The sequence below is a fragment of the Colletotrichum orchidophilum genome, assembly GCF_001831195.1.
Source record: "Colletotrichum orchidophilum strain IMI 309357 chromosome Unknown Scaffold_132.1, whole genome shotgun sequence".
NCBI classification, from domain to species: domain Eukaryota; kingdom Fungi; phylum Ascomycota; class Sordariomycetes; order Glomerellales; family Glomerellaceae; genus Colletotrichum; species Colletotrichum orchidophilum.
The window spans coordinates 72,564-95,838 of NW_019173088.1; the positions used below are offsets into that span (position 1 = coordinate 72,564).

Below are 23,275 nucleotides of genomic sequence, written 5' to 3' on the forward strand. Positions count from 1 at the left end.
CATCCCTTGGGAGGAGGCGCCGTCCAGCCTCATCCTCCTCATCACTGCACGTTCAAAAATAAGTCATCGCCCCGTCGGGTAGGCGTCAGTCTAGGATGCCAGGTCGGCGTAGCGGGCAGATGCCCTCCGCGTCCGACGCCACCATTCCGGGATGAGAGGCCTGGGGGTGTGGGGAAGAGGGCGGCGTCTGGCGACAGCAACAAGTCTGTTCCGTCCCCGGCTCCTCCAGGCCGGTAGGGCCTCCAGTTGGGGCTGTGGCGGAGGCCGGCGTTGGGAAGGACGAGGGCGGCGGCGCGTTCGGAGCCGAGGCGTTTGGAGAGGAGGGAGGATGCTGTTGAGGGGGTTGCTATTGACGGGGAGGCTGTTGAGGATGGATGACGCGGGGGGCCGGGTGGTATTGGTTGTATGGTTGACGATGCCGGTGGTGCTGGCGCCGGTGCTGTTGTCGAGATTGGTCGTATGGCTTGGGATGCGATGTGGTGCGGTGACGGGGAGGCGGAAGACGGTCTTTCGGGGAGGGGCTGTTTCGGGGGTGGGGATTTGGGGGGAAGGGGTTGTTGAATGGATTGGCGGTTTTGCTGTGAGCGGCGGCGTTGGCGTTGTTGGAAGGATGATTGGTTCAGCTGTTGCTGCTGCTTCTGCTGCTGTCGTTGAGTCTGCTGAGGCTGCTGTGACGGGAGACCTGAGTAGAGAGCTGGCTGTTGTTGTTGCTGCTGCTGGGTGGGAGGTGGGAGGTTCCCCCAGAGCGCCTTGTGGACGGTAGCCGACTGAGGCTCCAGGGTGAGCGGCGCCTGCTGAACTGTGGCCGCCTGCGGTTGCGGGTGGACGTCATCGTTGCGCTCGAGCTTGGGGCGTTTGGGGTTCAGAGGCGGCGGGTAGAGCGGTCTCATCTGCGGCGGCCTCTGGGTTTGCGCGGGCTTCCAATGGGGTTCTTGCTGGAGGCCTTGGTCCTTGTTTCTATTCTCGGAGGAGGACGGGGGAGGGGAAGGGGTCACTAGGCGGAGCGAGGGTGATCCGGTGGCGATCCTGCTCGGGTCGGCGGCGGGACCGGTTGGGCGCGGGCGAGTCCCGACAGGTTTGCGGGAGACGTCGTAGCTGGCCATATCCGGTCCGTTTCTGGGCTGCTGCGACTGCAACTGCTGCAACTGCTGCTGCTGCTGCTGCATCATCCCCAGCGTGGGGCTGGGTTGTCCTGCGGGAAACGCAGCAAAAGGTCGGGTCGGAGGAGCCAGATGGCGGAGGTTATCGTAGCGAGGCTTGGAGCTGACGCGGCCGGGGATGACAGGGTAGGAGACGGGTGAGTGGCCGACGCCTGGGGATCCCTTTGAGGTCGGTGACTCGAAGACGGGCGACAGACTGCTTTGCTCGATCACGGGCTCGGCTTCGACGCTCGCGACGGAAGAGGCAATCGTCGTGGCCGATGCATGGGAGTCGTGGCTGTCGGACCGCTGTGGTGCGTTACCCGCGCCCGTGGAAACCGATGCAGCGGGAAGAGGAGCGGTGCCTGACCCTGCGGACTTCGACTTTGAGGAGCTACGGCGGCCGAGAGAATTGCTTCGGCGGCGTGGTGGTTCCGGGTGGGAGAAGGACATGCTTGGCACCGGGTGAGGTGCTCTGGCAGACGGGGGAGGAGCACTGTTCTGGATGACCGTGTTGGGTCGCGTGTTGGCTGGAAAGTAAACGCTCGAGGGTCGGGATTGGTGAGCCGTGGGCGGGGCCGCAAGGGCATCGGTTTGAACGATCTCTGCCGGCGGGAGAAGAACCGGGGGCGGTGGCATCATCCGCGCAGCGGAGGGGGCGACGGGGCTCCCGGCGCCGTGACCCATGCCTGCTGTCGTAGCCGTAGCCGCGAGCATTGCGGACTCGGCATATGAGGGCTTAGCTTTCGCACCGCCTCCCTGGCTCGCACCCGAGGCATCGAGCTCGGCGATCTGTGCCATATGAGTAGCGCTCTTGGGATCCCCAAGTACCCAGTTGCCGTTCTTGTCGGCGACGTAGTACGTGGCGGACTTTGGAACGTTACTGTTGCCCACCGTCGCCGAAGGCGGTCTCCAGATGTTGTTTGAGCGAGCCGAACGGGCCGAGGTGATGGCGTCATCTTCTTCGAATTCCGTCATTGTGCTTTCGCGGGCATTGTAGTGGCTCTTTGGAGGCGCTGTGAGCTTGGCCGTCTTGAAGATCTGGGAGTTTGTCGGCGCAGACGCACTGTGCCCCTGAGGCCTCGGGAGCGACGAAGGGGTTAGGTCTATTTCGGGAATTTTGAGGGAGAGGACCGGTTTTGGCGACAAAAGGGATGGTTTTGCTGGGAGGAGGCGTGACGTTGGACGATTCTGCTGCTGAGGTGAAGGACGGAGAGCCAATGTGCTCTCTGGTCGGGATACGGCAAGGCCAATTGCGCCGGGCCACCAGCTCATGCGGCGACTGGTCCGAGTGCGTGCTGCCGGGGGCGGGCGCGGCGGCGGTGGGGAAGGGGATTGCGCATGGTGGACAGGCGGGGAGATGTGGAAGATATTGGCCGGGCCATCTTGCGGGTGAAACTCCCAGGAGTCCTTCTCTCGCACGGGGAAGAAGCCCGTCTTTTCATCCGGATAGTCCTTTCTGCGCCTGCGGCAGGCAAAACATATTGCGAGAATAGCAATGCCAACGGCGGCTGCGATACCGACCGCGAGACCTGCCACTTGGGCGGTGCCTAAGCTCTTGGAGGCACCGGAGCTGGCACCCTCAGCTCCTGGGACTGCGGTCACAGATGCGGATGGGGTTGCCGTGGATGATGGCGGCACAGGCGGCGGTGTGATATTGCTGCTCGTGATCGAAGCTTGGAATGTAGTCGAGGTAGTCAAAGTTGTGAACGTATTTGGGATGGACGGTGTGCCTGTTGCCGAGATGAGAGTCGTCGGGATCGAAGTCGTTAGATGACTTGTCGACGTTGATATGGTGCTTGTTGTGGTTGTCCTTGGAGGCACGAGAATGATGCCTCCAGAAGTGGGAAGAATCAACGTCGCAATGATGGCTGTGTGCGTGGGCTGTATAGCTCCCGGTTGGTTCGAGCACATTAGGTATGCTGCTTCGATTACAGTCTCTACTCCAGGTCAGATTTTGCTCACGATTGACTCCAAACGACATGGAATACGTACGTGGCGCGTCACTGTCGCGACAGAAACCAATGCTCTTCTCGGCAACAATACACTGCAAAGCACCTTCGCCTATGGTAAGGCCTGAGAATCCAACATTGGCACAAAGACATTGCAAAGAGGGAGCACTGCCACAGGTATTGATGTCGTAGTTGGCACTCAGATGGGAGCGGAAGCATTCACGGGCGCACGTCGGTACAAATCTCGTAATTTCGCTCGACAGGTTGAACGACGTCGCCGCAGTAAGGGAGGCCGACAATGTGAGTGAGAGTGTCCAAAGAATAGGCTTGAGGGCCATGGTACGGGAGGACATCTGAGTATTTCAAGTCAACATCACTAAAATCAAGGACAGGTAAGAAGTAGACTTACTTGGATGAAGGTCCCATCCTTCATACGGTCTGCCGACAACCAACTAAGTCTGGTAAGACGTCAGTGAATAACACAGGCAAGCAGGCACAAAGGGCCTGGATATCAATGACTTCAAAAGCAGGACCGCGTATCAGCCTGGTTGGGATGGGATGATCGACAATCCGGGGAACGAACCTATAGAGAGTGCGTTCTTATTAGGTTATTAAGAGACGACCCGCATCTCAATATCGTAAAGCATATAAGAGAAACAAAAAGGTTCGGTGGATGGAGTATCATCCGATTATTCCAAGAGCATCAGCTGCGGAAAGGTTCAGCCGAAGAGAAGGGACCAGAAAAGAAAGAGGCTATTCCATGCGACCAAAATGCAAAGTGTAAAAGAAGAAGCTGAGAAAAAGCTAAAAATGAGAACAGACGGCCTTGGGGCTCAGCAGCGGGCATGTAACTGTTCATACATGAATGGAGACGTCCCAAGACAGACGGAGAAAGAAGGTTGACGTAGGGAAGTTGGAAGAAGGGAACACTGGTGCCTCTTCCGTCATACTGGAACGCTGACGCTCACTTGATGCCTCTCAACCGCGCTTCGCTTCGCTTTTCCTGTGACTCCATCCGGAAACGCCAGAAATCTCGTTGCGACGAAAGTGGACGACGGGTAGGCAGTCCAATGTCCTGCCTCACTATGCCGCCAACCTGCAGGGTTGGATGCGGTTCCTGCAGTCACATCCACAACGGCCCGGTCTGCTCGCGAGCCGCTGCTGGGGATTTCTTGAAATGACGAAGGCCAGACAATCCGGGGGCTATCCGATTCCGTTTCGGGCGGCTGACATCCCAGCTGGTTGGTTGGGCGAGTTGCTCTATTTTGGGTTTGGGGGGAGGTTTGCAAGTTGCATCTCAGATTCAGAGTTGTGTGGCGGGCCAGGCCAGAGTGCAACACCTCCTGCATGCCATCATACCAAACCTAGAAGGTCGAATATCCAATGAGGTTGCGCATGTTGAACAGATGTATGTACATTGAGTGGCTGAGGTGCTCCCGCATCGCCCCCGAATTTAGGCGCCCAGTCTCCTCTTAAGCGCGGAGACCGAACAAGTGCCCCTAAAGACGTTGAGGCGAACCGCCCCGAAGCCGGGCGCCAAAACATCGACCGCATCACGTGATGCAGATCAGAGGCATCCCAGGCCAATGAGCTGTCAAACTGAGCCAAGCATGCTGGTCGAGTGTCAGACGTAGTCGCTGGCCAGTTGTTGTTCAATATCCTTCCAATGGTGTGACCGCCTCCTTCGTTTCGAAAATCATAACTTCGAAATTGATGGCTGTGATTGACTCTGCCGTCCTAAGACGATAGGAGCTCTTCATGCGACATGAGCGAGTGCTGTTGCTCTGGACTGGGTACCGCGACTGAGCTTGACACGCTTCTCCAACGCCGACAAACCGCCATGAGGCATGGATGCGACATACCGACTTCTTAGTCATTTGTAGACTCCGAGTCCTCTCGGCACCGTCGCATTTGTCGAAGTCAGCTCGTGCAGTTCTCATGAGTGTGCACCATTGTGGCCGCTGAGTTGTGATGCGAACTGCTGCAGCTTAGCCACCCCCAACGCAACCTCGCCTCCTACCGACCATTCCGAAGGTCTAGTGTCTGGCTCTTTTGTAGCCGCCAATATCAGACCACACTAAGATTGTCGTTGGATTTCACCCTAGTCATCATTAGCTGATTTCCAGCTGAAGCCATCAAGTACACGGGATCGAGGTTTTTGGATTGGCCGATCCAGATGACCAGTCTGACGAGTGTTATTAGCGTTCAGGAATTTCCATTGTCTCCATTTCATGGTATCTCATTTTTTCGTAGCCTCCGCTGAGAGGCTTGTGGGCTCATCCGAAGCCTTCCAGATTCACATCCTATCCGAGAGTGACAACCTTGAAGAACAGGCGCACGTGGCCATTTGCCAGGTTTGTCTGCCGCAGCCCTCTTCTCACTTCAAACACCGTCTCTCCATCTACGATTTCTTGAGCGACACATTAGTGCTACGCCTTGACGCTGGCATCGGTCGCGCTGGGAGCGAATGCAGCCTTGGCACGGTTGGACTTGATGACCTTCTGCACGTCTTCCTCTGTCTGGTCCCAGTCGTTGGCATCCAACTGAACGAGATCGATCTCGTACATATCTGCGATATTCTTGAGAGCGTAGAAGCTCTTCTTATCGTAGACGAAACTGATGCTCACACCGATGCGGCCGAAACGTCCCGTGCGGCCAATGCGGTGCAGGTAGGTCTCGGGGTCAGGCTCCGAATCTCCACGTCCCTTCATGGGGATGTCGTAGTTGATGACCATGGAGACACTGGACACATCGATGCCGCGGGCCAAAACGTTGGTGGTGAGAAGGACCTTGGACTGGCCGGTTCTGAATTCCTCCAAAAGACGATCGCGCTCTGGGCCATCCTTGGCACCGTGGAGAGCGGATACACGATGACCGTCAGCTTCCATCCTCCGCTTAATCTCATCCGCACTTTCACGAGTCTGAATTTGTGTCGTTAGTCTGGTTTCAGCCACAGGATTTCGCTAGTCTCACCTTGACGAAGATGACGGAGGAGCCAATGGTCATGAGACCGTACAGCTTCACTAGCACTTCATACTTGTCCTGCTCGGTAGGACAATCGATGTACATCTGGGAAATGCCCTTGACGGTGAGCTCGGTGTGCTTCAGACGGATCTGATCAGCCTTGGGCGCAAACTTCTCGGCGAAGCCCATGACCTTGTCTGGGAAGGTGGCGGAGAACAGGAGGATCTGAATGTCGGGGGGCAGCATGCTGATATAATTAGCAATTTTCTCTGCAAGAAATCTAAAGGTCGTCTTACTTCTTGACTCGGAGACACTGCTCGCCGAGGCCTTGCTGGTCCAGCATGTTATCGGCCTCGTCAATGACGAGGAGCCGAAGCTTCGTAACATCCAGCTGACGTCTGCGGATGATGTCCATAACGGTACCAGGTGTTCCAACGATGACATTGGCTCTGACAGGGGCATTGCGCTCCAATGCACCAGGAAGAGCTGCAGCAACTCTAAGACCTTCGCAGAAGCTGCCGATTTTGCCGACAACGCCCTCAATCTGACGAGCAAGCTCGCGACTGGGAGCCAGCATCAAAGCCTGGGGCTGCTCGAGCTCGGTGAAATCGACTCGCGACAAGGTCGTAACGACGAAGGCAGCGGTCTTGCCGGTTCCGGATTGCGACTGGGCAATCATATTTCGAGGAGGGTCGGACAGCATCAAGGGAAGAGCCTTCTCCTGGATCTTGGAGGGCTTTTGGTAGTTGAGAGAAAGAAGACCGCGAAGAATTTCCTCGCGCCTGCACCATAACGGATTAGAAACCTGGATGCGAGTGACTCGACTGTGGACTTACAGGTTCATATCGGCGAAGGTTGAAGCCGAGTATAGAGTGCTGTTCTGGTCGGACTGGAGATCGCCCAGCTTGACATCGACATCGTAAGTATTCTCAATGAGACCAGATCCACCAAGAGCCTCAACATTCCCGTCAACTTGGGGAATCTGAGCCTCCTGGGCTTCCTGAGCCGCGCCCTCGGCGGCAGGCTCAGTGATGCGACTAGCAAGGTCGGCCATCTTTGCTGGGGATGCGCGCGGTCGTAGGTGGAGTCTGGGGGAGGAGCATTAGAGATCGTGTCTATATTAAGCTGCGACAGTCGGGAGTCTTACTCGGCCGTTCTGTCGACGGTGGATGGTAGTAGTTAGGGGGGGAGCGGTATGGTCACCCGTCACCTGTGCGGCTTCAACCACAAATTAGCGGTAGCAAGAAAAGAGATTAGGGCAGGAAATTGAATCATAATCGGAGATTGTAGGCAGGATGGCGGATTGACTTACATGCGATTGGGCTGTCCCTTCTCTGAATGTGGGTGCGTGAGAGGGCAGGGGAGTCGGGAGTTTTTTGTTTGTTTAGTGACGATGAATTGGGAGCTCCCAGAGACGACCTTAAAATTCTGGGAAGCTACGTCGTCTGTCACTCGTGCCTGTGACCGATCAAGAGCACCCCAAATCGATGGCGGGGCTACGCGGGGCATTTTTGTCGCCTAATAATCAAGGCCTTACACTAGTCAGGAACAGAACATCTCGCCTTTGGCCCGACATTTTACCGGCCAGGGTGGGCTGAGGTCTCGAGCCCAGCTAAGCTGAGGTAAGTGGCTGAGGTAAGGCATATCGGGCCAGGTGTAAAAGGAAAGAAGTCACTCACATCTTCTCTTGAGGTGTGTAGGGGCCACGTGACACTCATATCTAGGTGGCCATTCAGTCCAAAAGCTTCATGTCAATGGAATTCCCCTGTTGATGGGCCATCAGTTTCATTGTAACCCGACGTCATTCATGCAATTGACAGCCATGCATACTAATGACATGGAGTTATTCAAGCTCCGGCGCATCGAGCATTGCTATGCATCCCCCAGCAACCTTCTGCGCTGCTTGGGGAGCCCGAATCCGAAACCCCTGTTCTCAGGCACCAATGGCACCAACATGTGGATTTCCCAGCAATTGGCGACCGGTCCGTTACTCCACCACAGGCCTCTTCAGCGCGCAACATGGCACTTGCTCAAGGTAGGTAGTGGACCGAGCAGCCGGAGAAACACAACAGTGCCGCAAAGGAAGGTTCCAGTTGGGTGAAGGGGAGGAGCTGACGACGTCTCCGTCCGATGTCAATGCCCCCAGGTATCCGACCCCAAGGTACCTCAGAAGCCAAAAGAACCGCCAGTGATACTTTGAATTTCTTGTGTCGGCGTCGAGAGCAGCGCAGCGCAAAACAACCTGTCTATCTCTTTGTCGCTGTTGAACATCACCGTCTCACTGAATCTCTACCCACCCGTGCCACCAACGCGAGGCATACCTTACACTTTATCTCAGTTATTCGCTGTACATATCATTCGGGCGGCCTGCGCCTCCTGCTAGCATCCATCTACTCTGTCTGCCCAGTTTTCTCCCAGTTTTAACCGTTTTGGCGCGGTTAGCCTTATACGACTGCTCCCCCACCGCCGACCTCCTGTTCGGGCCGCAGTTCACCGTTGGCGGTTTGTCCTCTCCTCGTTCTCGCTTCTTCGGAAGATTCAATCACGAAAACCCCTTTCGCCACCTACCAACGACACTTGTGGTCGTCACGCCCAGTTTCAACCAGCTCTGTTGGATCCTCAAACTTTGCATGCTGTTTCAACAGCATACATCTGGAGAATGGCGGACGTAGATGTTGCGCCGACCTTTGGCGCTGAGCTCAAGGTCCGTATTCTCCGCGCTGTTTCCCCCGCGGCTCGGCTTGGCCCCTCCAGACGCTCACATATCCTCTAGGATGGCTTCAAACCTGCCAACATATGGGTCGCGCACGGTATATCATGGCTCGACGAAATACAGCAATTCTACCGCGAGAGGAGTGCCATCGAGAAGGAGTATGCTGCGAAGCTCAATGCCTTGGCCAAGAAGTACTTTGAGAAGAAGAACAAGAAGTCGGCCCCTCTCAGCGTTGGCGACACCCCCGCCATGACACCAGGCTCTCTCGAAAGCGCTTCCTTGACTACCTGGTCCACGCAGCTCACCACACTCGAAGCCCGAGCCGACGAACACGATCGATACGGTAACAACCTCCTTTCTCAAGTGGCCGAACCTCTCAAGTTTCTCGGCACCCGTTTTGAAGAGCTGCGCAAACGTCATGCCGATTACGCCGGTAAACTCGAACACGAAAGGGATTCACAATACGCGGACCTGCGCAAGACGAAGGCCAAATACGATGCTGCTTGTCAAGAGGTGGAGAGCAGGCGCAAAAAGTCAGAATCAGCCTTTGACAAGGCCAAAGCGCAAAGTGCGTATCAGCAGCAGATTCTAGACATGAATAACGTCAAGAACACGTACTTGATCGCGATCAATGTCACCAACAAGCAAAAGGAGCGCTACTACCATGACTACGTTCCCGAGGTCATGGACAGTTTGCAGGACTTGGCTGAATTCCGCACCATGAAGCTAAATGGTCTCTGGACGGTCGCGTGCCAGTTGGAAGCTGCTATGTTGGAGAGCAGCAATGGGTTGATGCAAAAGCTAGCGACCGAGATTTCCAGAAACCAGCCTCATCTCGATTCTATGATGTACATCCGTCACAACCTCGGCGCATTCCATGAGCCACCCGACAAGGTCTTTGAGCCCAGTCCCGTATGGCATGACGACGATTTGATGATTGTGGACGAATCCGCCAAGGTCTATCTACGTAACGTACTCAGCAAATCGAAAGCTCATCTTGGAGACCTGCGCAGAGAGGTTGACAAGAAAAGACGAGAGGTTGAGGGTATCAAGCGTATAAAGCAGAGAGTAAGGGAGGGCACCGAGAAGAAGGATGAGGTCCTCGTGGTCACTCAAATTTTCGCCTTACAAGAAGACCTCCATGCCGTCGACAGGCGGAGAGTGACAGCAGAAGTCGAGACTTCCACCATTACCTCGGCTGTTGGCGACGTGACGCTGGGAGCGAAGAACCACAACTTTAAGGCGCAAACCTTCAAGATTCCAACGAATTGCGATCTGTGTGGCGAAAGAATTTGGGGTCTTTCGGCCAAAGGCTTCGATTGCAGGGACTGTGGCTACACGTGTCACAACAAATGCGAGATGAAGGTCCCAGCCGACTGCCCCGGCGAGCAGACGAAGGAGGAACGAAAGAAGCTCAAGGGCGAACGCCAGGAAGCCGCCAACTCGCTCTTGAGACCGACCGCAACCTCACCTACCAACGCATCGGATTCGCCGACCCTAACGAGATCAAACACGATGAACTCACTGAGTTCAGGATACGCGCATAGCGCACGCCGGTCAATAACAGCGGGACCGACATCGCCCATAGATGAGGATCCTCCTGAGCCGTCAACGCCCCGCCCAGCAGCACCTCCGTCGACTGTAAGCTCTACTACAGCCCGTAAGAGGGTTATGGCACCGCCTCCAGCGGCATATATCAGCGAGCTACCCGGTAGCGCGCCTAATGGATCGGGCTCCGCAGACCAGCAGAAGGGCAAGATGCTCTACACCTTTGAAGCTAGTGGCGACGGAGAGGTATCTGTAGTCGAAGGTCGGGAAGTCATAATGCTGGAACCTGACGGTAAGTTGTTGCTTCTCATCGGTTTCTCTTCTATATGCTAACAGATCTTCCAAGATGGCACTGGCTGGGTGAAGGTGCGCGCAGGATACAAAGAAGGCATTGTGCCCGCAAGCTACGTCGACTGGGCGCCGCCGTCGCCCATGGTTGCGCAGAACACCGGGGCGTCTGCACGGCCCGAGTCGACCTACTCCAACTCTGGCTCCTCCATAGGGACTGCAGGACCGAAGAAGAAGGGACCGGCAGTCGCTCCAAAACGTGGGGCCAAGAAACTCAAGTACGTGGAGGCGTTGTACGAGTATACGGCGCAAAGCGACGCAGAGCACAACATGACGGAGGGCGAGAGATTTGTCCTCATCAAGGACGACCCGGGCGACGGATGGGCCGAGGTCGAAAAGGGCGGCGTGACGAAGAGCGTGCCTGCGAGCTACGTACAGGCAGTCTAGGAGTCGTGTGCACGGAGGCGGAGAAGTCACAGAAGACCGGAATCGCTCGCTGCGACGGCGGCGGACATTGTGCTGCGAGACATCTCACAGGTGCCGCAGAAGCATGTTACGCAACAAAAGGTGTTTGAAGAGGAGAGGAAGGTTTATCAAAAGCCGCCATGGGGAGCAGATCCTGCGGCAACGGTTAACACGGAGCCTGTGACCAGCGTCCGGCTGGTGAAGCGAAACCAGAGCCAGAGAGAGCGGCGAAAGTCGAAGCTTGACGAGGTTGCTGCGTGGCGGGCGTTGAGGGAACGAAGTAGCATAGGTTAAGGTGCATGCATTCGCGCTGCTTTTTACATATATGCCGGGAGCCGAGTTGGAGCATTGGGGGGTTTCCGGTGGTTTTGCGGGGACGTTTTTTTTGAAGTAGTTGAAAATAGCAAAGCATTCACTTTTTTCGTTTCTCAAGTGCGGATGCAATCAGAAGGTGTTTGGTGCGGGTGCGTGAAATTTGACGGCGGATAGCGTCCGTGTCAAATATACAATGTCAAAGTTTGCTGTCAACAAGTTGTCAAAAGTATCTAAATACGACTCGGTGGCATCGTCTCCCCTACCAGGACTTGAGATCGTGGCCCTTTCCGCTTGCGGCGAAACGGCAAATGGGGGCAGAGGACCTGGAGCGGTTGGATGGGAGGGGAGGATCGGGGAGATCCCCAGCCGGCCCTCCCGCTGCCCTGCCAGTAGATAGGCGGGCACCCGCTATAGGCACCATTCCAGTTGCACTGCGAGTAGTTAGCCCACGGGCCCTTTTGCGGGGGTGTACCTGGAAGATGACGAGTCGCGGGAGAGTAAATAGGGAAGTGCCTGGTCCGAGTCGTGTGAGGGTGGGAGCGGGCTGTCGACTGTCGAGAGAAGAAGACTATCACAATTTTTTATTTTATTTTTCGAGAATTCGCCAAGAGTCGTTTCTATGAGAAATAATCTCTCGAGGAGATGCTACTAATTCCTTGCCGCTTGGAAGTGTAGGGCCAACTTGGCACAAATTCGGGCTCTCCTCCAAACAAGTAAAAGCAAAAGCAAAAGCAAAATTAAAGCAAGCAGTTCGAGGTGGCCAAGGTTTGGCAAGGTGCGAAAATGACCTTTCCAAGACCGGGCCAAGCACTGACCAAGCGCCAATCAGATGACAAGTTGAAGGCGGATAACCCCTGACGGAAAAAAACCCCCGCTGAAGGGTGTCACACACAGATATGGGCGTTGGCGTGCAGAAAGATGGAGGGATGAAGGAGGGGGTAACTTTGGACGAATTGGGGATTGCAATTTCTTGTGCCCGAGGATTGCATACATAGTAAGCTTCAGCGAACTTTTGGCTGTAGGGTTTGCCTTTCAACGGGGAAGAAGGGCGAGGCAACGAATGGTGGCAGCTGATCGCATGCCGTTTCGTTTGGAGAGATGGCCGTTTTTCCAGTCATTGGGTCAAACGTCATTTCTGGGGGAGGTGGACAGACGTACCGAAGAGAGAAGAAACAGAGAGGTTTTGTTTATTTCCCTCCAGTCCTGGATTGATTGGCCATGATATTTGTTCTTTTTCTGGGAACAACGGACAGGCAAGGACGCAGGCGAAGATTCAACCTACGCGGTCTGGGCGGTGGCACGTCGATGTTGGTCTGAAACTGGGCACATTGAGATGGGCGGGACTGACGTAGTGGAACCGGCGATGTTGGACTCGAAATGTGAGCATCGATCGGACAGTTCCTCGTGTGCATGGTGTACTCAGAGGTAGTAGTCCGAACGTTGACTCGAGTATTCGTAATCGTGGTGAAAAAAGAGGTTGGACTGGAGAAGGTCGGTACACTGTTGAATTCTACACCTGCTCTATTCTCTCTCTCTCTCTCTCTCTCTCTCTCTCTCTCTCGCGCGGCATCAGACGGCAGCAGAGTTGCGGTAGACTTGAGAATGAGACCAGACCGGGCCGGGGTGGAGGTTGGGTCTCGGTGGGCGGTGGCTGTGTTGACGTGGATTTGGCGGCGCGGCATTCTCCAGATCGCCGGTGTAGCGAGGTGAAATCTTGCCATGGGCAGTTCTTAGCTGCATAGCGCTTTACTTGGAGCTTTCTGGGTACCATTTCTCGCGAGTAGAAAGCCGGTCTTGGCCAATGGAACGAGGCATATGAGGTTTTCTCGGTGGCCGAAGTGGAGGAGAAAACGGACTGGAGAATACCTAGTCGAGGGGGACTGGCAGGGGCCCTCCATTGATCGCTGTGGCAGTGCATGGAGTGTAGTTTGCGACTGGGGCAAAAGAATGGAGATTGATCTCCACTTTCTGACTGGCGGCTGCAGGTGGGTCGCAATGTCTCTGTCGGCATGCAAAAAAAGGGGTGGAGGGTGGGTGAGACGGACGACCTTACGCCTTTTGCCGGGCTTGCGCGCATGGATTCCATGGAATTGATAAAGTACCACCTTGAAGGTTGAACCTTGGTGGGTTATGTTATCGTCACTGCCCCCAGATGGATACTCCTGCTATGTGGTGAACAGGTTGGAATCTCAGTGGCACTGGCAGCGCCGGCCGAAATGCATTAGTGCTTCGATGGTGTGTGGGGAAATTCGTGTTCTTTTTTTGGTCTAGAGGCGTGTTCATGGCCGTGGCGATGAGAGGCACAGGTAATCAATAAGAGTTTTGATACGAGCAAAACCGGAAAGAAAAACGTCAGCACATTGTTAGGTACGAATTACCTAGCTGAGTGAGACTGACTGGGAGACGGCTTGGCGGCATTGTGAGGCATGCTGATGGGCATGCTACTGCTTCGTAGCGGCCCGGTATCTCGAAAAGGGCGGGTTCGAAAGTCGATCGTCGTTTTTACTTCGTTTCAGCGGGTTCGACCAGCGACTAGGAGCCAAACGGGCCACGGCAAGGCGATGGTAGTCGACGAGCGTGGACAAAAGTCTGTGCTTAGACGCGCCGGTGGTACGCGCAACGCGCCCAGAAACGGACGCTGCTGGACGGCATGACTGTATTACATCACCAATAATCTGTCTGCCAGTGTTTACAATACGCAGTCCACACAATTTCAGCAACGAGGGGTGGCTGTAAACGGGCTGGCAAGCCAGGCTGCTTCCCAACGGCCAATTGAGTTTTGCACTTGCTTGCCGGGAACCCGACGTAGCTCCATCTCACCTTCCCGTCATCTGCTTCCACACCCTCCCCCCCCGGCCCCCCCCTTCTTTCCAGGTTCCTCCTCACATCGTCGACCCACGCCTTCCCGTCCCCTGAATTGGACTCACAAATGTCTTCCCAGGAGAACGTCCAAGCAAGAGGAGAGCAGCTGCCACCCAGCCAGTCATGGACGATGGTGCCGTTGTCTGACAGACACAGGAGAGACTATCCGTGAGGTAGAATCCACTAGGCGAATGAACGGCTGCTCCTATCCCTCCCCCCTTCCTTCGTTTCCTCTCGTCCTGATCCACCTCTACGTCTCCTGTCGGTCCTTTCCTTGGCAAGGCAAGGGAAATCTGGACCAGGGCCACAGAGTCTGGGAGACCGGGAAAGAGTGCGCGCGATGGAAAGTGGAGACTTCACCTCCCAAAGTCTGGGGGGTGTGGGCTGCAAGAACGAATCCCACTTTGCTCGTCTCCTTCGTACACTAACAGACCTACCAGACAATGTACGGATACTTAGCACCACCGTCAACCACGCCGTTTTTTAACCATCCACATCCCTCCTTCCCGCCCGACCTCGTTTTTCCCTCTCTCTCGTTATTCTCTCCCAATCCTCGTTCGACCTCTCGTTGCCGCTTCCCGGGTCTCGAGTGCGCCAACCTTTCCCCTTCAATAAATCCGCATAGTCAGCTCCCTCGCTTTGGTTGACTTTTTTCCCCCCTCGCATCTACCTTTCACTAAACCGACCAACCCTTTTTAATCACCAACCCTTTTTGACTCCGAAATCTTGCGCCTTTCGCTGCTCCCACCAACTGTTCCTCACTCGTTCGGAACACTCATCACTTGGCACCTTCCGATCATCATCTTGAGTTTTGGGAAATCACTTTGGTCCTTTGCACAAATATTCACAATGAAGTCTGTCGCTGCTTTCTCCGCCCTCGCGGTCCTGTCCGTCGTCTCGGCCAACCCTACTGCGACTGAGCCCGAGGCCCCCATCAAGGCCCGCTCCCTGCCCACAGTCTCCGCCTCTGGCAATGGTATGAATTACCGGTACTGCCTCATCCCATACCACTTGACTGACGTTCAATCCCATAGCCTTCTACGCTGGTAGCAACCGCTTCTACCTTCGTGGCATCGACTACCAGCCCGGTGGTTCGTCCGAGAACATCGACCCACTGGCCGATACTAGCATCTGCGGCCGTGACATTCCCAAGTTCAAGGACCTCGGTGTGAACACCATCCGTGTCTACTCTGTCGATAACTCCAAGGACCACAAGGAGTGCATGCAGCAGCTGGCCGACGCTGGTATCTACCTCGTTGCCGATGTCAACAACCCCAAGTACTCTATCAATCGTGCCGACCCCCACCCCTCATACAACGCCGTCTACCTCCAGAGCGTCTTCGCCACCGTCGAGGAGTTCGCCAAGTACGAAAACACACTGGCCTTCTTCTCCGGAAACGAGGTCATTCACGATGAGCCCAACACTACATTGACCGCCCCCTATGTCAAGGCCGTCACCCGTGACATCAAGAACTACATGGCCTCCCGCGGCCTCCGCCACGTCCCTGTCGGCTACTCCGCTGCCGATGTCTCCGACAACCGTATGCAGACCGCTGAGTACTTCAACTGCGGCAGCGACGACGCCCGCTCCGACTTTTTCGCCTTCAACGACTACTCCTGGTGCAGCTCCAACTTTGTGGAGTCCGGTTGGGATATTAAGGTTAAGAACTTCACCAACTACGGGATTCCCATCTTGTAAGCAGCGTTGATTCATGCTTTTCTCTGCTCACGCTAACAGCGACATAGCCTGTCTGAGTATGGTTGCAACACCAACGTCCGTACCTTTGGCGAGCTGGAGGCTCTCATGAACCCTGAGATGACTGGTGTCTACTCTGGTGGTCTCATGTACGAGTATTCTCAAGAGGTCAGCAAGTATGGTATCGTCGAGATCAACGGCAACACCGTGTCCGATCTTCCTGAATACGCCAACTTCAAGAACGCTCTCGCCAAGTACCCCGCCCCCACCGGTGACGGTGGCGCCAATTCGACCTCCCACTCCTCCGCTTGCCCTGCAAAAGACTCCGTCTGGCTGGCCGACCCCTCTCAGATTCCCACCATCCCCTCCGCCGCCGAGAAGGTAATTTGCATGTCATCTTTTCTCAAGAAATAGCTCGCTAACAACCCCAATAGTACATGACTGCTGGTGCCGGTTCCGGCCCGGGTCTGGACGGCCCTGGCTCCCAGACCGCTGGTGACTCTGCTTCCTCCGGTGACACCACCGGAGGTACTGCATCTGCCAGTGCATCCGGCCACGCTTCCGCCACTGGCTCCCACAACGCTGCTCCTGGCATGACCTTTGGCGGCCCCATTGAGAAGGCTCCTTTGGCTATTGCCGGTCTGGCCGCCATGTTCACTTTGTTCGGTGCCTTCCTGCTGTAAGAAGTTCAAGCCATGATGATGGCCCAGCAGTTGTGCTGGATGTACAAACGATATCCAGAGGGCGTTTGCCCTTCATTCGCATGAAGCACTAGATTTGATGTACGGGTTGCCGCTATTTCGTTAGTTTATCAATAACACCCAAGGTTCTGGAACAGTGAATCACATGGCATGGAAATGGGTTTTTCTTTGGGGAGTGGGTTCTTGGTGCTGGTCTTGCAGCTTCATAATAGCCACGAGGGACGACGTATCCTTTTCTATGCAGGCGCAAGATATTTGTACGTATTGCAAAAAGCAACGATGATTATAATTCATTTGTTTCATTTCCATGTGGCCTGTCTATCACCTATACCTACGTGACCAATGCTGCGCTGCCCAGGTTCAAAATTAAGTATCAAGGCGAGCAATGTGTGCAGGTAAAATCGAGGTCGGCGGTGACGTTTAAGCTCGAGCCTGGCAAAATTCATGCCGGGACTCCTCAATGGTCTGTGGGCTAGTTCAATGTTCAGATGGTCGGACGATCGTCGTAGTTGCCGAAAGGCTGAGCAACGCAAACTTTTTGTCGCTGACGGGTGAACCTCCCTCGTTCCCAGTATTCGGGACGGCTGGTGCGTGATGAAGGGGGTTGTGATCGCTATCCCAACGGGGCAGACAGTCCCCGGACGGTCCCGTGTACGGCACCGGTAAAAGTGGGATTGTACCGTAGCTTCCGCTAGTGACCGTGTAACAGTGGGGTTTTCAGCGCCCAAAGCCAGGTATCGTACCATGCGTGTGTACCTATCTTTACTCACTTGTCTTCCCAGCCAATACTTTATCCAGCGAAAGGCTTGTTTTTGCCGGTTTGTCAAACCAGATCTTGGACGGACAGTCTTTAGCTCATGTTTGCGACCGAGTCAAGGTCATCGTCAGCGCACCGCAAGTGCTTGATCCCAAGAAAGGTCCTCCCGTGGCTCTGTCAGTGAAATTTCGTTGCTTCGGGAAAACGGCAGTCTAGCAGAAATCCGGGGGCGGTTGCAACGGATCAATATCAATGTGTAAGATGATTGGTGGACCATGATGAACGGGTGTTTGGGGAAATGACCTCCAAGCCAATCCGCATCGATATCCCCCGCCCGACAACAATGCCTCCTTCTCCATGTCCTTCGAGGGCACGCCTTTCAACAAGTATCCGCTGACACTTGGCGGATAGATCAGGCCACGGTCACCAGGTCCGAGACACCTGGCTTCTATGTACGGAATTGCCGATCCTGTTTCGTCGCGGTGCAGCATTCCTCAGGGACCTCGAGTTGTAAACCCAACCCTCGAATGGCTTCAATTGCCGAGTATCCGGGTCCGCTCGGCACAGCCGATGGTGCTCGGCATGGCGTTGTAAGGATTCTCTGAGTCTCCGAGGAGTGGCGCTCACGTTTTCGAAAACTGGGAGCAACATTGTCGGCTCTTCCCAGCATTCGAGGTTTTCAATTTGACACAAAACTCTCTCCGCGCAAACCCCACCTCCCGACATGTCGCATGTATAGAGCAGGGAAATCCCGTTCTCGACTGACCGGTCGAGCCACCTGGAAAACCATCTTCAGAACACATCGCCCTCACTTGTTCCTGGGCGTAATTTCCCTGTAATACCCTTTTCACGACACTGCGAAATGTCAGTCTAGTCTAGGGAGGCAGACATGCGCCAAAGAAAGGCCGCGCGGCGATTGTGGCCAGTCTTCGTGGCGTTCTCTCTCGCCCTGATCGTCTACGGTCTTTTCTGCCCACAGGATAGGCTTCGGGTTCCCCTGATAGGACGCCCGACCGCATCCTTTTTTGACCAGCAAACGAAGACTAGCCCTCCGTCTGCGGCGGCATCTGACTTCAACAACCTCCGCCTGACTGAGGAACAATGCCAAACGACATTTCCTGGCCTGACGAAAGAGATAGACCTGGCCGCGGCAGAGGGCGGGTTCCGGCTCGGAATCGGCGATGCGTCCGTATCGCTGCTGGGGCAAATTAAGGACAATAGGATACTTGTACTACAAGCTCCAAGAACGGTAGACATGTCGGATCAGTGGATCGAGGTTGGTTCATCTCAACCGCTATTAATGACATAATCTCAGCAGGAGAGATCCACGGTCCCATGTACGTAGAAACTAACGTGGAGCAGCGACAAAGCGCCGCCCTCCATCAGCTACACCGAGCTGTCCTTACCTCACCAACTGCCCTACCAGACACCCACTTCAACCTCTACATCCAAGACACCCCCATTCCTCACACGTGGTCCCACAGCCGTCCGACACGGCGTTCATCGTCGCCCCCGAGACACATCTTCCCCATCCCTCACTTCTCCTTCTGGGCATGGACCCAGCCCTTCATCCGCTCCCTCCCTCATGCGGCCTCTGCCATCGCCGACATCGAGTCCAGCCTGCCATTTGACGAAAAGGACGCCCGCGCAGTCTGGCGCGGCACGCCGTGGTTCAACAACGGCGCGAGCGCAAACCCCCGGTCTCGACAGGAGCTTCTCAGGACCGCGAAGAACACAACGTGGGCAGATGTGCAGGCGTTGGAGTGGACGAACAATGGGGAGAATGCGACCAACGCGCTCATGATTGAGGAATTTTGTAGGCACAAGTACATAATTCATACCGAGGGCGTGTCGTATTCGGGTCGTCTGCAGTTTCATCAGCTTTGCGAGAGCGTCGTGTTGAGCCCGCCTGTGGAATGGATGCAGCATACGACGCACCTCGTTCAGCCGGTGTACTCGAGCACTCTGCTGCTGGGTCCTTCCGATATCAGGTCCGGGTCCGGGGAGGTGTCAGCGAAGAAAGGCAGTGTTGCCGCCGCCCCCTCGGCGAAGCAGCGGGACAAGCAGCATCATCCTTTGCCGAGGGCACGAGAGCAGTGGCCGGCAACGGTCCGCCCGGACGAGGCGAACATGGTCTTTCTCAAGCCGGACTGGTCGGACCTCGAGGCGACGGTCGGCTGGCTGGAGGACCACCCCGAGGTTGCGCGCGGCATCGCTCGACGGCAGCGGGCGCTGTTCTCTGGTCGGGGGTATCTGAGCCCCGCGGCGGAGGTTTGTTACTGGAGGGCACTCGTGAGGGGCTGGAGTCGGGTTGTGCGCGTCGATGATGCCATGATCCAAAAGAGTGCCGACGCGGTGAGCTTTGAGGAGTTTATTGTGCGGTCTGAAAAGGTTCAGAGGGGTCACTGAGATTTTGCTGCGTCACACTTGGAGGCGGTTGGAATGTCTCGAGACTGGCAGCTGAGTGATGTATTAAGAGGGTATGCCTATTCAGGAGACATCTCTTTTGCGTGGTTTCTGAACCCCCATATTTTCCATGGATGCCTCGTCTGGCCTTGCTGATGCTGCCGATCAGCTGTGAAGAGGAGCAGGCATGAAAGGGACAGCACGTATATCGAGTCACGACAGAAAGAGACAACGCACAATAGGGGCCACAATCTAGTATTTCGGTCTGTCTGAATCGTTTCTTTTCACCCGCGCGACTAGTCGCCGGGTTGGACACCGTTAATGGATTTGAGTATCAGCTCTGTGACAAGCTCGACACCTGGTCTTCGGCCATGGTCGAACCGCTCTCCCACCTATTGACTGGTCCTAAATGTGGGGAACCTTGGAAAGGCGAGATGTTAATGTACGCTTTCACGTCTTGCCTGCCGGAAGTTCACTTGGCTAAAAGCATCAGAGTGAATTTCATGCCAGCCGCACCCGACTTATAGGGTCATGAATAGTGGGGTTGGCGGTCCCGATATCCCGGGAGAATCCAGCCACCAACGAATTGTTATACGCGGGCGGCGTTCCTACATTGAAACACAACAGGTTCGGTGACTCGGGATAGCCTTGGCTTAGCAGGGGTCGACAGGGTTGCTTATTCAAGCTACGTGTGTGGTCGGCGACGGGAATTAGCGGACGGCCTGGGAAGGACAGCAGCATCAGAGCAGAGAAGAGAACGTGAGCGGATATCGAAAACACAATTCCAACACTGGAATGAACGGCTAAAATATTCGTACGGTACCTGATGAGGATCTTTCCCCGACGCCCCGTTGCTTTCAACGGAAAGCCATACCGCCGTGAGCATCATTTGGAACTAATGTGAAGAGTAAAAAGGACAAATTTGTTTGCCGACAACTGCGTCCGGCCTCGGTGCCCCCCCCCCCCCCCCGGGGTCACGAAACCACACAACTCGTAAAGCTGGGTCTGGTGGAAGCGAATGGACCTCTGCCTCGATGCATCTCGACAAACACGGTCGAGGGCGCGTGCGAGCTGCTGACAGGGTGATACAACACAAGCCTGTGTGTAACGGTTACCTGGCAAGAAAGAAAAAATTGTGACATATCAGCTTTGGCATGCATTGCAGGCAGGGCACACCAGACACACACAATCACCAGCCCTATGGGACGGGAGCTGTCTTCCCGGCAGTGTTGGAAATTAGTTTTAGGCCATGCTAATACTAAATTAGCTACTATTGGTATACTAATTGGTAAATCAATAACTACTCAAAGAATTATAACATAATTATTTTTTTTAAAAAAAAATTAATTTAAACGAAAATTGTATAAAATAATTTCTTTTTTTAAACATTTAATTTGAAACATACTTTATATTAATGTAAGTAATGGTATTAGTGTTAGTGCTAGTACTAACCCTGCTTCCCGGGTAAGGACCGGAAGTGCCATGTCTGAAGTTCAAACGAAACTACACTGCAGAGCAACGCATAGAGAAATGTGTGTGTCAGATGGCAGGGGCAGTAGACAATCTGCCATGGTTGGTTGTTGGATTGCACACACTCACACATACTTCTGTCTCTTCTCTTCCCCTCTCTGCAACAGGAAGGAGAGCGAAGCTGGGAACAGGGCCCGAGAACCGGGGACAGTTCAGTCCCTGCGGCGCAGTAGTGACGGGTTGGTTGGTCCTGTTAGTGTAGTGTAGCGCATGCATATCACGCCCTGCTGCATGCTTAGACTGGCCCCTTCCGTGACCCCGTCAAGCTCCGTCCGTCACACCGTCTTTCGGGCGGTCCCAACGTGGTTTGCGAGGCTACGAATACCCATTTTAATGATCCTTTGGATAATGGGACCTGGCGGGGAAGCATATGAGCCATCAGCTGGTCGAGAGAAAGAGAGATAAGAAAGAGAGATGGAACGACAGGGTAACTGCCAGAGGCATCTTCGTTGACTGACAAACGCCTGGCCGAGAACAGTAGATGGGGGAAAAAGACATTGAGAACTCAGTCACTCGTCTCTGTGTGTATGTGAGCCGATGCTACCCCTGCTGCTCTTCCCCCCACCTGCTATAGGCAAATCACGTCCTGTCATTCTATCTAGTCTTTGGGCCAGACACCAACTCGCGCAGCTTCCCACCGCATGTGGTGGCCCGCATGGCTGCATACAGTCGTGATCCTTGAGGGGTGGTGGTGGTGTTGGACATTGTCCATCTTTCCGAGCAACATGGAGTCTTTCTTTCCCCCTCGTGTCAGATGTTACGTTGACATCTTTTTATCCCTTTTTTCTTCCCTTTTTTTCCCTCGAAAGATTTCCGGTTGGTGGTGAAGCTGTTGGCGGGTTTGCGGCCGAGGTAACGATGGATCCTCATTAGTCGATTGGGATTCGGTCTACTTTCCTTCTTGAACCACGATCCACGTTCGAATGAGTTATTTTTTCCCTTCCCGCAGCCGTGGCACACTTTTCCTCTTCCTGCAGCCGTTTGCATACGGACGAGCCAGAAAACTGCGTTGGTTCTGATATTCGCGCATCACACATACATACACCATGCATATCTATTGCTATTTCCCCTTGGCTTTTTGGTCTCCTCCTCATGCAGCAGCCCACACAACGAGATAGATAAAACTTGGAAGAGTGTACGCAACAAATTATGACACGGAAGAAGAAACGAGAGAAAGCGGGATTAAAACAAGATAACTCCTAGAAGTAGTCAACAGTCCCGGTGGTTCAACGCCCCCATTCCCCCTTTATCGGCCGATTACCCTCCCCAAAAAAGGGCCACCTGCTCGTCGTCTTCTCCACCCCTGCTGCTCCCCTACTGGAGAACGACCCGACACCCGGTAGCAAATCGGGGAAGAAAGCGCCAGGCCCCAAAGTCAAAACTTCTCAAAGGGGCTTCTTTTCTGTCAATCCTTGGGTTGGCAACCAGCGAGTGGGTGACTTTGGGAGAAGCTTAACACCCACCACCCAAAAGGAATAACCACAGACTAATGAATGAGCAGGAGGGGAGGGGGAAGGGGGGGGGCGCCGAACCAGAATTCCCAAGTCCCAGGGTCCAGGGTCACCGGGGTCTTAGGTATCGCGTCAGTCAGTCAAACAAACACCACCAAATACGGATACCAGTGCAAACAATCAGACACACACACACCAACCCAAGTTCCAACCCATTGGGTCTGGCTCTCCCCGTGTTTTCGTTCCCGCCTTTCCCGCCCTCGCGGATTCAGACCGACCGAGGCCGACCCAGCTGTCTGGGTCCATGGCGCGCTCACTCAAACTCACTCAGAGATACACAAAGGCCACACACTTCCCCCTCCCCTCCTCCCCTCGTCCACCTGACCACCTCGATCTCGCTCAATAATCCAAACTTTTTTTTCCCGGTCGGGACTTGGCCTGGTGCTCGCCTCATTTGCCGCTGTTCTTGCGAATCTCCTTGACTCCAG

At 54.8% G+C, this 23,275-nt stretch overlaps 5 protein-coding genes across 5 annotated transcripts; 3 read left to right on the top strand and 2 right to left on the bottom strand.

The window, feature by feature from the left end:
• Positions 1-41: 41 nt before the first annotated feature.
• On the bottom strand, positions 42-3,524 carry CORC01_11749 (uncharacterized protein; the record flags this gene model as incomplete). Its single annotated transcript, XM_022623371.1, has 3 exons — positions 42-3,079; positions 3,135-3,444; positions 3,501-3,524. The coding sequence occupies 3 exons, from the start codon at positions 3,522-3,524 to the stop codon at positions 42-44; spliced, it is 3,372 nt and encodes a 1,123-aa protein (XP_022470124.1).
• Positions 3,525-5,520: 1,996 nt separating this feature from the next.
• On the bottom strand, positions 5,521-7,109 carry CORC01_11750 (DEAD/DEAH box helicase; the record flags this gene model as incomplete). The annotated part of the gene is made up of 4 exons (XM_022623372.1): positions 5,521-6,012; positions 6,065-6,302; positions 6,352-6,837; positions 6,892-7,109. The coding sequence occupies 4 exons, from the start codon at positions 7,107-7,109 to the stop codon at positions 5,521-5,523; spliced, it is 1,434 nt and encodes a 477-aa protein (XP_022470125.1).
• A 1,605-nt stretch (positions 7,110-8,714) lies between these two features.
• Positions 8,715-11,363, top strand: CORC01_11751 (uncharacterized protein; the record flags this gene model as incomplete). Its single annotated transcript, XM_022623373.1, has 4 exons — positions 8,715-8,759; positions 8,829-10,608; positions 10,663-11,036; positions 11,142-11,363. The coding sequence occupies 4 exons, from the start codon at positions 8,715-8,717 to the stop codon at positions 11,361-11,363; spliced, it is 2,421 nt and encodes an 806-aa protein (XP_022470126.1).
• Positions 11,364-15,095: 3,732 nt separating this feature from the next.
• On the top strand, positions 15,096-16,625 carry CORC01_11752 (glycolipid anchored surface protein; the record flags this gene model as incomplete). Its single annotated transcript, XM_022623374.1, has 4 exons — positions 15,096-15,222; positions 15,281-15,941; positions 15,993-16,323; positions 16,377-16,625. The coding sequence occupies 4 exons, from the start codon at positions 15,096-15,098 to the stop codon at positions 16,623-16,625; spliced, it is 1,368 nt and encodes a 455-aa protein (XP_022470127.1).
• Positions 16,626-18,289: 1,664 nt separating this feature from the next.
• CORC01_11753 (uncharacterized protein) lies at positions 18,290-19,809 on the top strand (the record flags this gene model as incomplete). Its single annotated transcript, XM_022623375.1, has 2 exons — positions 18,290-18,676; positions 18,763-19,809. The coding sequence occupies 2 exons, from the start codon at positions 18,290-18,292 to the stop codon at positions 19,807-19,809; spliced, it is 1,434 nt and encodes a 477-aa protein (XP_022470128.1).
• Between the last annotated feature and the right edge of the window lie 3,466 nt (positions 19,810-23,275).